Genomic DNA, 13,592 nt, shown 5'->3' on the forward strand with positions numbered 1-13,592 from the left:
CTTCTGAATGTCCTTTTTAAAATGTGGAGCCCAAAACTGGATCCCATATTCCAGATGTGGCCTTACAAGTGATTTATAGAGGCGTAACAATATGATGGGATCACGGGATCTAATCTCTCTTTTTTATACACCCTAAAATCTTGTTTGCTTTAGCAGCTGCTGCCTGACATTGAGTGCTGCTGCTCAGCTTACTTGTAACCAGAATCCCCCGGTTCTTCTCCTGTTCTGTAGTCCCGAGTTTACTTCCATTTAATGTATACGCAGTCAACATTAACCCCTTTAGGACGAAGCCAGTTTTGTACTTAATGCCCAGGCCATTTTTTGCAATTCTGACCAGTGTCACTTTATGAGGTCATAACTCTGGAACGCTTCAACGGATCCCAATGATTCTGACATTGTTTTTTCGTGACATATTGTACTTCATGATAGTTATAAATTTAGAACGATATTTTTTGCTTTTATTTGTGAAAAAATCGGAAATTTGATGAAAATTTTGAAAATTTTGCAATTTTCAAACTTTTAATTTTTATGCCCTTAACCCAGAGAGTTATGTCACACAAAACAGTTAATAAATAACATTTCCCACATGTCTACTTTACATTAGCGCAATTTCTGAAACAAAATGTTTTGGGGTTAGGAAGTTAGAAGGGGTCAAAGTTCATCTGCAATTTCCCATTTTTTCAACAAAATTCACAAAACCATTTTTTTAGGGACCACATCACATTTGAAGTGACTTTGAGAGGCCTGGGTGACAGAAAATACCTAAAAGTGACACCATTATAAAAACTGCACCCCCAAAGTACTCAAAACCACATCCAAGAAGTTTATTAACCCTTCAGGTGCTTCACAGGAACTAAAGCAAAGTGGAATGAAAAAAAGCAAAAAATAAAATTTTACCTAAAATGTTGCTCTACCCCAAATTTATTCACTTTTAGAAGAAATAACACAACAAAATGAACCCCAAAACTTGTTACCCACTTTCTTATGAACGCGCCAATACCCCACATGTGGTCAGAAACCTTTGTTTGGACAAATGGGAGGGCTCGGAACAGAAGGAGCAATATTTGAATTTTGGAAAGCAAATTTGGCTGAAATAGATTGCGGGCACCATGTTGGAATTACATGTCCGCTAAGGTACCTAAACAGCAGAAACCCCTTACAAGTGACACCATTTTGGAAACTAGACCCCTTAAGGCTTCTATCTAGGGGTATAGTGAGCATTTTGGATCCACAGGTACTTCACAGATTTTGATAACGTTACGTTGTCACATTGAAAATGTTCATTTTTTTCTCAAAAATGTTGCTTTAGCATCAATTTTTTCACTTTTTCAAGAGGTAATTCCAAAAATTTGACCCCAATGTTTGTTACCCACTTTTTTATGAGCGCGGTGATACCTCACTTGTGGTCTGAAACCTTTGTTTGGAGAAATGGGAGGGCTTGGAACGGAAGGAGCAATATTTGAATTTTGGAAAGGAAATTTGGCTGAAAAAGATTGCGGGCACCATGTCGCATTTGGAGGACCCCTAAGGTACGTAAACAGCAAAAAAACACCACAAGTGACCCCATATTGGAAACTAGGCCCCTCAAGGAATTTATCTTGATGTTTGGTGAGTACCCTGAACCCCCAGGTGCTTTACAGAAGTTTATAACGTTGAGCCATGAAAATAAAAAAATAAAATTTTACCACAAAATTGTTACTTCAACCAGGTAGCTTTTTTTTCACAAGGGTAACAGGAAAAAAATCACCATGAAATTTATTGCGCAATTTCTCCTGAGTTTGTTGATATCTTGTATGTGGTGGAAATCAACTGTTTGGGCACACTACAGGGCTCAGAAGAGAAGGAGTGTAATTTGACTGCAAAATTGGCTGGAATCAATAGCGGACGCCATGTTGCATTAGGAGAACCCCTGAGGTGCCTAAGCAGTGGAGGTCCCCCATAAGTGACCCCATTCTGGAAATAAGACCCCTCAAGGCTTTAATCTAGGTGCATATTGAGCATTTTGAATCCACGAATACTTCACAGAATTTGATAAGCTTAGGTTGCCATATTGAAATTTTCATTTTTTTCACAAAAATGTTGATTTAGCGACACATTTTTCACTTTTTCAAGAGGCAACAACAAAACGTGTACCCCACAGGTTGTTATCTAATTTCTTGTGAGCGCAGGGATACCCCACATGTGGCCAAAAACCTTTGTTTGGATAAATGGGAGGGCTTGGAATGGAAGGAGCACCATTTGAATTTTGGAAAAGTTGAAGTAAATTGCGCGCACCATGTCACATTAGCAGGGCCCCTTGGGCACCTATACATCAGAAACCCCCCACAAGTGACCTCATTTTGGAAACTGGACCCCTCAAGGATTTTATTCAGGAGTATAGTAAACATTTTGAATCCACAGGTACTTCACAAAACTGTTGCTGTAGCAACAAATTTCTCACTGTTAAGGGGGCTTTACACGCTGCGACATCGCTAATGCGGAGTCGTTAGGGTCACGGAATTGGTGACGCACATCCGGCCGCATTAGCGATGTTGCTGCGTGTGACACCGATGAGCGATTTTGCATCGTTGCAAAAACGTGCAAAATCGCTCATCGGTGACATGGGGGTCCATTCTCGATTATCGTTACAGCAGCAGTAACGATGTAGTTCATCGCTCCTGCGGCAGCACACATCGCTATGTGTGACGCCGCAGGAACGAGGAACCTCTCCTTACCTGCCTCCCGGCCGCTATGAGGAAGGAAGGAGGTGGGCGGGATGTTCCGGCCACTCATCTCCGCCCCTCCGCTTCTATTGGGCGGCCGCTCAGTGACGTCACTGTGACGCCACATGGACCGCCCCCTTAGCAAGGAGGCGGTTCGCCGGTCACAGCGACGTCGCCGGGCAGGTAAGTATGTGTGACGCATCTGCGCGATGTTGTGCGGCACGGGCAGCGATTTGCCCATGTCGCACAACAGATGGGGGCGGGTACCCACGCTAGCGATATCGGGACCGATATCGCAGTGTGTAAAGCGGCCTTTAGGCTATGTGGCCATGATCCAGCGACACGGCGTCTAGTACACAGTGTCAGCCTCCTGCAGAAATGTGAGTGTTGTCCACGGGAGAACGCAGCTGCCCATGCCCACGATTTGGGTTCAGGCTGCTGTGGACTTTAGTTCTATTCTACCTGCAGAAAGCACTCATCTCCGCAGCATAAATTGACATGCTGAGGCTCGGGAAGCTGCGCCACAGGTCGATTTATGCTGCGGAGAAAAGAAACACAGTGGGCATGAGATTTCTAAAAATCCTGCCACTGTGCTTCTACTGCACAACGCAGCGTTATGGACGCAGGGAAAACACTCTGCGTCCAAAACGTTGCAAACCCTGATTGTGGGCACACAGCGTAAAATGCTACAATGGATGAATGGATAGATGTCAAACATATATAACGTCCCACCCCCCTGCATATTCTAAGCTGGCGCCCTTTAGTGCCTTTCATGTGACACTAAAGGATGCCTAGCCTTGTATTTAGCCCAAAAAAAAAAAAAAGAATTAAAATAAATGACGTGGGGTCCCCCCTATTTTTGATAGCCAGCTAGGGTAAAGCAGACAGCTGTAGCCTGCAAACCACAGCTGACAGCTTCATCTTGTCTGGTGATCAATTTAGAGGGCTCCCCAAGCTGTTTTTCTTTTTTTTAATTATTTATAAATAAATAATTAAAAAAAAACAAACGTGGGGTCCCCCCAAATTAGATCACCAGCCAAGGTGAAGCTGACAGCTGGGGTCTGGTATTTTCAGGATGGGAAGAGCCACGGTTATTGGACTCTTCCCAGCCTAAAAATAGCAGGCCGCAGCCGCCCCAGAAGTGGCGCATCCATTAGATGCGCCAATTCTGGCGCTTCGCCCCAGCTCATCCCGCGCCCTGGTGCGTTGGCTAACGGGGTAATGAATGGGGTTGATACCAGGTGTGTAATGTCACCTGGCATCAAGCCCAGCAATTAGTTATGTCAAGGCGTCTATCAGATACCCGACATAACTAATTGACAGTAATAAAAAAAAATTGACAACAAAAAAAATTTATTTGAAAAAACACTCCCCCAAACATTCCCTGATTGACCAATTTATTGAAAAGAAAAAAAAAAATCCACAATAATCCATTTGGACGTCCCACGTCGCCTCTGGACCTTCTAGAATATGGGGGGCACGTTCAGGGAACGTATCCCCCATTTTCTAGGAGGGCAGACCCTCCATTTGAGGAGAGTGGGTGCAAAGAATCTGCACCCACCCTCCCTGGGTCACAGCTGCAGAGTGCGAGCAGCCAGCACAGCTCTCTGAACACAGGAAGCTGTCAGCCGCGCTCGGCACATGTGACCGGCAACTGCTGTGAAGGAGCCGGAGGAGGGGGCCACGGGGGATCAGAGCTGCGACAGGTATGTATGACACCGGGGGACACCGGGGAACACCAGGGGGGGGTAGGGGGGGACCCGGCAGGGCCTAGGGAGCAGGTTTCTGTCGTATGTGTTATGGCACATACGACAGAAACCATAGGAACACTGTAAATGCGGCCGGCGCGCTGCTGTGCTCGCCGGTGCGCGCGGCCATCTTGGATTTTCGGGAGGGGGTTGGGGGTCGGGGGGGCACTTTGGGGACACCGGGGGACCGGAGGGAACCGGGAAAAAGATTTATCTCCCATCTGGCATGTTTGATCATGCCAGATGGGAGATAAATCATTTTTTACCGGCGCGGTCATTTACTATAACTTGATGATCGGTATACGGTGTATACCGGTCATCACGTGACTTGGGACCGGAAAAACCGGCCCGAATCATGATCTCCAGGGTCTCAGCTACCCCCGGCAGCTGAGACCCCGGAAATTTTCTGACTCTGGGGGGCGCTAGACCCTTTTTTCCGACCGCCGTTAAAAAGCGGCGGATCGGAAAAAGTACCCTAATATGCCGCCGTTAAAAGGCGTATCGGCGGTCGTAAAGGGGTTAAATCTCATTTGCCAAGTATCTGCCCATTCTGACATCTTATCCAGATCTTTTTGTAATATTGTACTATCAAGGTTAGTTTTTAATATCCTAGATAGTTTGGTGTCATCAGCAAAGACTGACACTTTACTATCAATCCCATCCACAAGGTCATTAATAAAGAGATTAAAAAGAAATCAGTCCTAGCACAGATCCCTGTGGCACCCCACTGCTAACTATAGCCCATATAGAGAATGTACCATTTATGACTACTCTTTGTTTCCTATCTTTTAGGCTATGTGCCCACGTTGCGTTTTTACATGAGTTTCCGCAGCGTTTTCAACTGCAGCGTTTTAATGCCAAAATGCATGCGTTTTGATTTCCAAGCAAAGTTTATGAGAAATAGGGATTTCTTGTGCACACCATGCTGTTCAAAACGCTGCGTTTAATTTGCATATTTTTGGGCAAAAACTCAGCGTTTAAAGAAGCAACATGTCAATTGTTTTTGCCATTTGAGCTGCGTTTTGATAACATTAGAGTCAATGAGAAGATGCAAAATGCATTCTACATCAAAATCCTAGCGTTTTACATGCTTTTTGTATGCAGAAAACAAAAGCGTTTTTTGACAATTTAATTACATGCGTTTTTGACATTATATTAAAGGCATGATATGTCCCTTTACACACACACACACACAGTCAGACAATTAAAATTAAGAAAAACATTAATTTAACGTTATTTTATACATAAATATTAACAAACATTTATCATTTTAATAAAATCAGCTATTTTGTTTGTTATCATTTTTTTTCCATTTTTTCATAGTGTTTGAATGTTAAAACTTTATTTAGCAGTGTATTTGTCATCAAAACGCATCTGACTTTAAGCAATGAAAAAGCATGTAAATCGCAGTAAAAACGCAAGCGTATTTATAGCGTTTTTGTGGTCAAAAGCAACTTTGGCAAATACCATTTCTGCCAAAGGGTGCATTTAGAACTGCAACTACCTCGAAGCAACGTGGGCACATAGCTTTAGCCAATTCCTTACCCAGTTGCATATAGTTTTCCCTAGTCCTTGCTTCTGGAGCTTTAGTATAAGGCTATTATGTTGTAGGAGCCATTGCCAGTCACTGCAAAACAGCTGTGAATAAAAAGAATACTGCAGCACGGGCAGCACCCCGCAGCGGCCACTGCACATTGAATACAGCTGTGTTCAAAGCATATATTTCCAATCTGATATTGATTACCTATCCTTAAGTATATTGGAATCATCAGACTTTCCCCTGATCGAGGGACAGAAAGATGAATTGGGCATGCTAGATTTTATAAAAGTCCAATCCTTTGTCACCGTGGAGGATAAATTAGTGGCAGAGCGATCTGGCAGCTGCTCTCCCCTTTAAAGCGTTCAGCAAACAGCAATCATTATACTGTGGGGACCTTAGAACTTATATATTGAATTCCTAGGACCTTGAAGCAGAGCAGATGTAGCTTTGTTACTATAGATGCAAATTTTCAACACAAACGCTATTAATGACAGTATCCAATTACACCGAGTCATGGAATGCTTGGAAGCTTCCCCTTATCCTCCCTCACCCTGGCAGATGCCCTCATGTATGTGCCATCTCTCTGTCTTGCTTGTTTAACAGCAGCCCATGGTAGAGATACAAAAATTATAGGTGACAATGTATGTTATAGTCATTATGTCCCCGTCATGACCAGAACACAAAGCTGATGCTGTTGCTGAATAATTCATCTGTGGAGCTGAAGGTGGTAAAGTTTTCATCCAAGTCAATGACCGTGTCACATTTCTGAGAAGGGAGGGGAGATTGTACAGGAGGCTCACCGGCTGGTCACCCGGAGTCACTGAATAGGGAACCTAATTCTATGCACTGTAATTGTATTTATCAGAATTGTAGATTTTTGTTCAGTTACCTCAACCTCTCCACCCTCGAAAAAGTAGAATAGTAAACGAATATGGTTCTAATAAAATCTGCAGCCCACACAGAGCTCCATCAATAGAAATATAATAAAATAATGGAACTTAGACTCTGGCGACACAAATCCAATTATTATTTTGAAATTTTTAAAAGCAGTGAAATATTTAATCAAGTAAGTTTGTTTGTTATCGCCGTAATCATACCGACAGGGAGAATGATGTTACCAGGTCATTTTTATTGCACAATGATCGTCATAACAACAAAATAAAAAATAACAATGGCGGAATTTCTTTTTTTTTGTCACCAATTAAAATTTTGAAAGTGCAACTTATGCCATAAAAAAATAAGCCATCCTAAGAATATGTACAAGGGAAAATAATTATGGCACTTGGAAGAAGAGGAGGAAAAAAAAAAAAGTGTATAAAGAATAGCATTACAAACAAAATGAGAGTAGTTGGTACTTACTTTGTCTGGGTGAACCACTAACACAGCTTTCCGGTATACTTTCTTAACTTGTTCTGGAGTAACCAGATCCGCCATGCCGATTGGTTTCCACTTGGTTTCTCCTGCCCAAAGTACAGTGTGCATGGTGGAGAGCAACGCTCGGATGTTTCGCTCTTTACCTTCAATCCAGTCTAAGATCTGCAATAGAAAATGCAAGTTTGTATCACAGTGATAAAGCAATATGGTATCTCAGTCCCACTATGACACATAAGAACTACAGCTCATGACTGAACAGGAGCTGAGCAGGCCAGGCCCTACTGATACAGAACCTGTTCATATAGTCACAAATACAAATATGCCATGTTCTGGAATCATTAGATATATACTATGATTATGGAAGTGAAAGTGGAATGAAATAAGAAAAATAAAATATTTAAAAAAGAACATTATTAACTAGAAGAGTGTGAATAGAAGTGTTAGAAGATGACCTCTGTTATTAGACATTAATACAAGAGGTATTCATGCTCCAGAGCTCAAAGTGATTAACACGTATCCACAGAATAGATGAGAACTTAAGGCTTATGGGTGGCTAACCACTCTGCGAGGACCCGCACCAATCAGCACTTTTATCCCCGTTACAACAAAGCGGCAGTGCACATGCCCGAACGTCGCTCCATTTATTCCCTATGGGGCTGCAAAAGCTGCACTCAGCTTTTACTGGCAGCTACATAATGAATGAATGGAGCGGCAGTCGGGCATATACACTGCCGCTTCATTATAAAGGGAATAAAAGTGGCCCATTGCTGGACATGTCCTAATACATACTCCTTCTTGAAATTAGTGTGAGGTACCATAAGCAGGTCCTAGTGGTCAGACACTCATGACCAGTAAGGCTCACCTCACATCCGGTTTTTCAGCAAAATACCGCTGATCCGTTACAAATGCATTTCAGTTCCATTCATTTCCATATTAAATTGCGGCAAGATGCAGTCACATGCGGTTGTGTAGGACGCACGCAACCGCATGTGACCGCATCTTGCCGCAATTCCATTGGAAATTAATGTAACTGAAACACATTTGTAACGGATCCGGTTTTGTGGCATAATACCGCTGATGTGACGTGAGCCTTAGTTATCACTTAACTTGTTTTCACCAGACAACCCCTTTAAATTTTCCAATATTCCTCACTCTCTCAATACTTTTGATATTTCTTTTAACCGCTTCAGTTTGAGGTTAAAAGAAGTAACATGTTCATTATTTTGCTCAACTTTAGCTAGGAAGCTGCTTGCTTCTATAATGGAAAGTTCAGAGAAAAGATGTCAGCATTTTCCTGAAGCAGTTTTGCATAGAAAAACTTGGTGGCTACGCCACCTGAAAAAATAAAAGACATGTGCACATAGAGATGTCCATGAAAATCAGTCCAAGTATAGACTGCAATGCAGGGATAGGACGCGGGTCTCCCGACCTGAGCATGACAGCGTTATAGAAATATATGAAGTTGTGACGCTCAGTCCGGGAGAACCGCGGCCAATCAGTGCATTCTGGTCTGTCTGCATGAGCCCTTGGTTGGAAAGTGCATAGTTTGAAGAGGTTTACTTCACGATCAGCTTCAGACAAGTTAGATGCACGTTTTTTTCCATCCAGTGTTTTTCAAAAACTTGTGCGTTCAAAAAACCCCAAAACACTAAAAGCTCATATGAATAAAGTGGATTTCCCAGAGAAATAAGTAAGAAGAGTTTTAAAAGAATGTTTTGAAGTGCCCAATAACTCTTTTGCTAAGTTGTTTTAAGTGAAATCTAAGCAGAAACATTTTTGAGAAGAGTTTGGAGAGTTTCCGCTTAATTCATGCCCAGTTTTTGCTCTAAAACCTCCTAAAAAAAAAAAACGTATGCAAAAGGAGCATTTTGAAGAGAATCCAGTCAGAAAATTCTCATAAAGACTCAGTGTGAGCATAACCTTTGGGCATATGAACCTGCAGTTGTCTGATGGATGGGATTCACAGGAAAACTAAGTCGGGCTTTGCACACTACGACATCGCAGGTGCGATGTCGGTGGGGTCAAATCAAAAGTGACGCACATCCGGCGTCGCAATCGATATCGTAATGTGCAAATCCTTTTTGATACGATTAACGAGCGCAAAAGCGTCGTTATCGTATCATCGGTGTAGGGTCCGACATTTCCATAATGCCGCTGCAGCGACAGGTACGATGTGGTTTCTCGTTCCTGCGGCAGCACACATCGCTGTGTGTGAAGCCGCAGGAGCGAGGAACATCTCCTACCTCCGTCCCGGCTGCAATGTGGAAGGAAGGAGGTGGGCGGGATGTTTACATCCTGCTCATCTCCGCTGCTATTGGCCGCCTGCCGTGTGACGTCGCATAACGCGCCCCCTTAGGAAGGAGGCGGATCGCCAGCCAGAGCGACGTCGCAGGGCAGGTAAGTGCATGTGAAGCTGGCGTAGCGATAATGTTCGCTACGCCCGCAATCACAAGATATCGCTGCTGCGACGGGGGCGGGGACTATCGCGCTCGACATCGCAGCATCGACTTGCGATGTCGCAGCATGCAAAGTACCCCTAAGATTACAGCCATGGAGGCCTTCAGTGGGGTGAGTGGCAGCAGTATGATAATGGATAAACAGCAGCAATCAGAGCAAGCTGCCAGGTATTGTGCTGGCTCCGGTCCTGATTCTGCTTCATACACGGTGACCCAATGTTGGATTTATTATTACTTCCTATGTTAAGAAAAAGGGGTTAAATAAAAAAAAATAGTCTTTTACGGAATAATTAATAAATAGAGGTGGATTTCTTATTTCAAGACTACACTAACTGGACTGGAGAGCATCTTGACTTGTGGAAGAATCTGAGACAGAATTCTGGTGCATTTTGATTAGTAAATCTTTTCACCTTTAGTTTTTCTGGATCCATTTCTTTTGACATTTCTTCCTTCCTCATTTCAGCAATAGTTCTTGGTCCCTTCCTCTCCTTGTGTGCATTGAATCCTTGACCAGATAGCAAATCTTCAAAGTTGTCAGCTGAAGCCTTCGGTTTCACATCTTAAATAACAAGAATACCCAAGTACAAGTTAGTACATCTAGTGATCACTTTACAAGGTGGTGACAATGTAGCAAATTTTAATAACTTTAATAAAATGACACATGCAGTATGACGTTAGACACTTTTGCTTATACATATTAAACTTAACATATTCACACAAACATTTTGGCCAAAGAAAGTACACATATTTATCAGCATACCAGTATTGGCTCCTGGCTCTTTTTTAGGACACCTCCAAAAACTGGCAAAATATATGAAATTTGGTGCAATAAACTCAACTTTTTTGCAGCACTTTGCTCAGTAAATCTGCATAATGGTATACAAGAACTGTGTGACCGCCTGATCCCTCTTGCAGTGCAATCCAGGAACTAAAATACGCCACACATCTCATGATAATCTTTAACATATTCTGCAGCACTTTACATACATCAGCAACAATGTCCCCATTGGGGCTCACAGTCTAAATTCCCTATCTTTAGATCTAGGGAGTGTGGAAAGAAACTGGAGAATCTGGAAGAAACCCACGCAAACACAGGGAGAACATACAAACTCCTTGCAGATGTGTTCTCCTTGGTGGGATTTGAACCCAGGATCCCAGAGCTGCATATGTAAAGTTCATAGCTTTTTATCACTGTGCCAAGTCCTGCAGCTTTCTAATCTACATTGTGTCTCAATTTAATACCATTTACAATATTTGCTTTATGCAAAGGAAAAGAAACCATAAAAAAAACCCAGACTTAGGCTAGTATCACACTTGCATTGAACGGCATCCGTTGCATTGCGTTGTGTGACGGATGCAACGGATGTGTTGCATATAGTGGCACAACGGATGCAGCAAAACAACGCAATTCGTTTTTTTTTTTTTTTACAGTTTTACCGTCGGCAGACTATTGTGAACGATCAGCCGATCGCTCACAGTAGCCGGCCGCCGGGTGATCAGCCGATCCCTCACAATAGCCGGCCGCTGGGTGATCAGCCGATCCCTCACAATAGCCGGCCGCCGGGTGATCAGCTGATCGTTCGGTCGCCGACAATGTGTGCGGGGGGCAGGAGCGGTGGGCGGAGTGCGGTGAGTGGAGCCGAGCAGGGCCATGGCTGAGGACGTCAGTGCCATGGGGACTGCATGGCTGGGGAAAGGTGTGTGTGTGTGTGTGTGTGTGTGTGTGTGTGTGTGTGTGTGTGTGTGTGTGTGTGTGATTGTGTGTGTATACATACGTAGTGCGGGGAGTGAAGTGTCGGGCTCCCGGCACACGTAACCAGGGTTCCTTGGTTACCCGATGTGTACCCTGGTTACGGGTGGAGGGAGCCAGAGAGAGCATGCGTAGTGAAATCCAAAGGATTCCGCTGCTCAAAAAAACGTTACATGCTGCGTTCCTTCCGCCCGACGCAGCGTCAAAATAACGACGCTGCGTCGTCCGGCGGATGCAACGCTGACACTTGCGTTACAGTGCGTCATCCATACAAGTCTATGGAGAATAGCGCAGTGCGTTAACGGACTGCGCTATTCTCCATAGTGACGGACTCCGCTGAACGCAAGTGTGAAACTAGCCTTAGCAACTTTCAGCTCTGAAAAGTACAGTGTTACTTTTTTTATCTAGACAAACTTTTTCCCTATAGTTCCTTTTAGCCAAACAGGTTTAACTTCTAGCTAATGCATTTTACCTGCAGTAGTACATTATACTAAAGAGGATACTAGAAAAATGTTCCCTGCAGGTGTGTTTAGCTCACAGAGCATTGTCTAGACTGGATACATTTGTAGCAATCTAAGGCTGAGGTCACATGTATAGTAATCATCCGTTAGAATGGATCCAGCAGCATTGTTTGTCAGTTTTGAAAAAAAATTATTTTTGCAGCATCTATTCTTTTAACATGGGAGTCTATGGAAAACTAATCCGTTAAAGGGAACCGGTCACTAGATTTGGTGACTATAACCTGCGTCCAGCACCAGTGAGACCTTATAATACAGCATTCCAGAATACTGTATATAAGAGCCCAGGCCACGCTGTAGAAAGTTAAAATCGTTTTTATAATACTCACCTACGGGGGCAGTAGAATCCGATGGGTGTCGCAACTCTCCGGTACAGCACCTCCTCTCTGCTGCCATTGCCATCCTCTTTCTACCCAGCCGAGTATGGATGACGTGTCCTACGTCATCCATACAAGTCAGCATTGTGGTCCTGCGCAGGCGTTGATTGATCTGCCCTGCTCAGGCAGATCAAAGTACTTTAATGGGCTGGTGCGAGGAAAGGTGAAAGACCGCCCGCGCATGTGCACTACAATACTTTGATCTGTCCTGAGCAGGGCAGATCAAAGTGTGCCTGCGCAAGACTGCAATGACAGTTTGTGTGGATGATGTAGAACGCGTCATCCATACTGGGCTGGGTAGAAGGAGGATGACAATTGCAGCAGAGAGGAGGTGCCGGACCGGAGAGAGGAGGCTCTGGACCGGAGAGCAGCGACTGGACCGCCCCCCCTAGGTTAGTATTATAAAAGTGCGTTTTACGTTATACAGAGCAGTCTGGGCTCTTATATACAGTATTTTGGAATGCTGTATATAAGAGCTCACTGGTGCTGGCCGCAGGTTATAGTCGCCAAATCTGGTAACCGGTTCCCTTTCCCTTTGTAATTTATCTTCCATTTGAAACTGACCCAGTGAGCAAAGGATCCTTTATAAACGAAAGAAAAACAGATGGCTAAATAGCAATCAAATGAATGGATCTATTTTCCATAGACTCTCGTTAAAAAACTGATCTTGCAAAAATCAATTTCAAAGCGGACAAAAAACTTGTGTTTGCACAACTATTTTGCAATGTTTTGCTGCTGGATCCATTCTAACAGATGATTACTAGGGATGATTGAATACTTAGATTATTCGGCTTTGCGAACATTTTCCGAATACCTCGCCACTATTCGCGAATATTCGAGGTGCAATGTAAGTCTATGGGAAACCCGAATAACAACTATTCGGAACTATTCGTCTTCCCATAGACTTACATTGCGCATTGAATAGTCAAATAGCGGCAAGGTATTCGGAAAATATTCGTGAAGCCGAATATTTGAGGTATTCGATCATCCCTAATGATTACTAAATGTGAGCTCAGCCTTAACTTTAAGAACGTCTGTATACGGCTATGCTCAAATGCAACGTTTTTTTTCTAGAGCCAAAACTGCTCTCTTGGCAGTAAAATGCTGCGTTCAAGATACATTTTTTG

General features: G+C 43.5%; 1 protein-coding gene and 1 long non-coding RNA gene across 4 annotated transcripts in view; one reads left to right on the forward strand and one right to left on the reverse strand.

The window, feature by feature from the left end:
* The window catches only part of LOC142248917 (uncharacterized), a 142,020-nt gene that overhangs the window by 21,917 nt on the left and 106,511 nt on the right, over positions 1-13,592 (forward strand). The window lies entirely within an intron of this gene.
* The window catches only part of DNAJC6 (DnaJ heat shock protein family (Hsp40) member C6), a 110,098-nt gene that overhangs the window by 2,290 nt on the left and 94,216 nt on the right, over positions 1-13,592 (reverse strand). For all 3 annotated transcript variants that reach the window (XM_075320344.1, XM_075320345.1, XM_075320342.1), the window contains 2 exons: positions 10,231-10,379; positions 7,350-7,526 (listed from right to left, as the gene is read on the reverse strand). In XM_075320344.1, coding sequence (XP_075176459.1) covers positions 7,350-7,526; positions 10,231-10,379 — 326 coding nt within the window. The remainder of the gene's footprint in view (positions 1-7,349; positions 7,527-10,230; positions 10,380-13,592) is intronic.

The sequence above is a fragment of the Anomaloglossus baeobatrachus genome, chromosome 8 (genome assembly GCF_048569485.1).
Source record: "Anomaloglossus baeobatrachus isolate aAnoBae1 chromosome 8, aAnoBae1.hap1, whole genome shotgun sequence".
NCBI lineage: Eukaryota > Metazoa > Chordata > Amphibia > Anura > Aromobatidae > Anomaloglossus > Anomaloglossus baeobatrachus.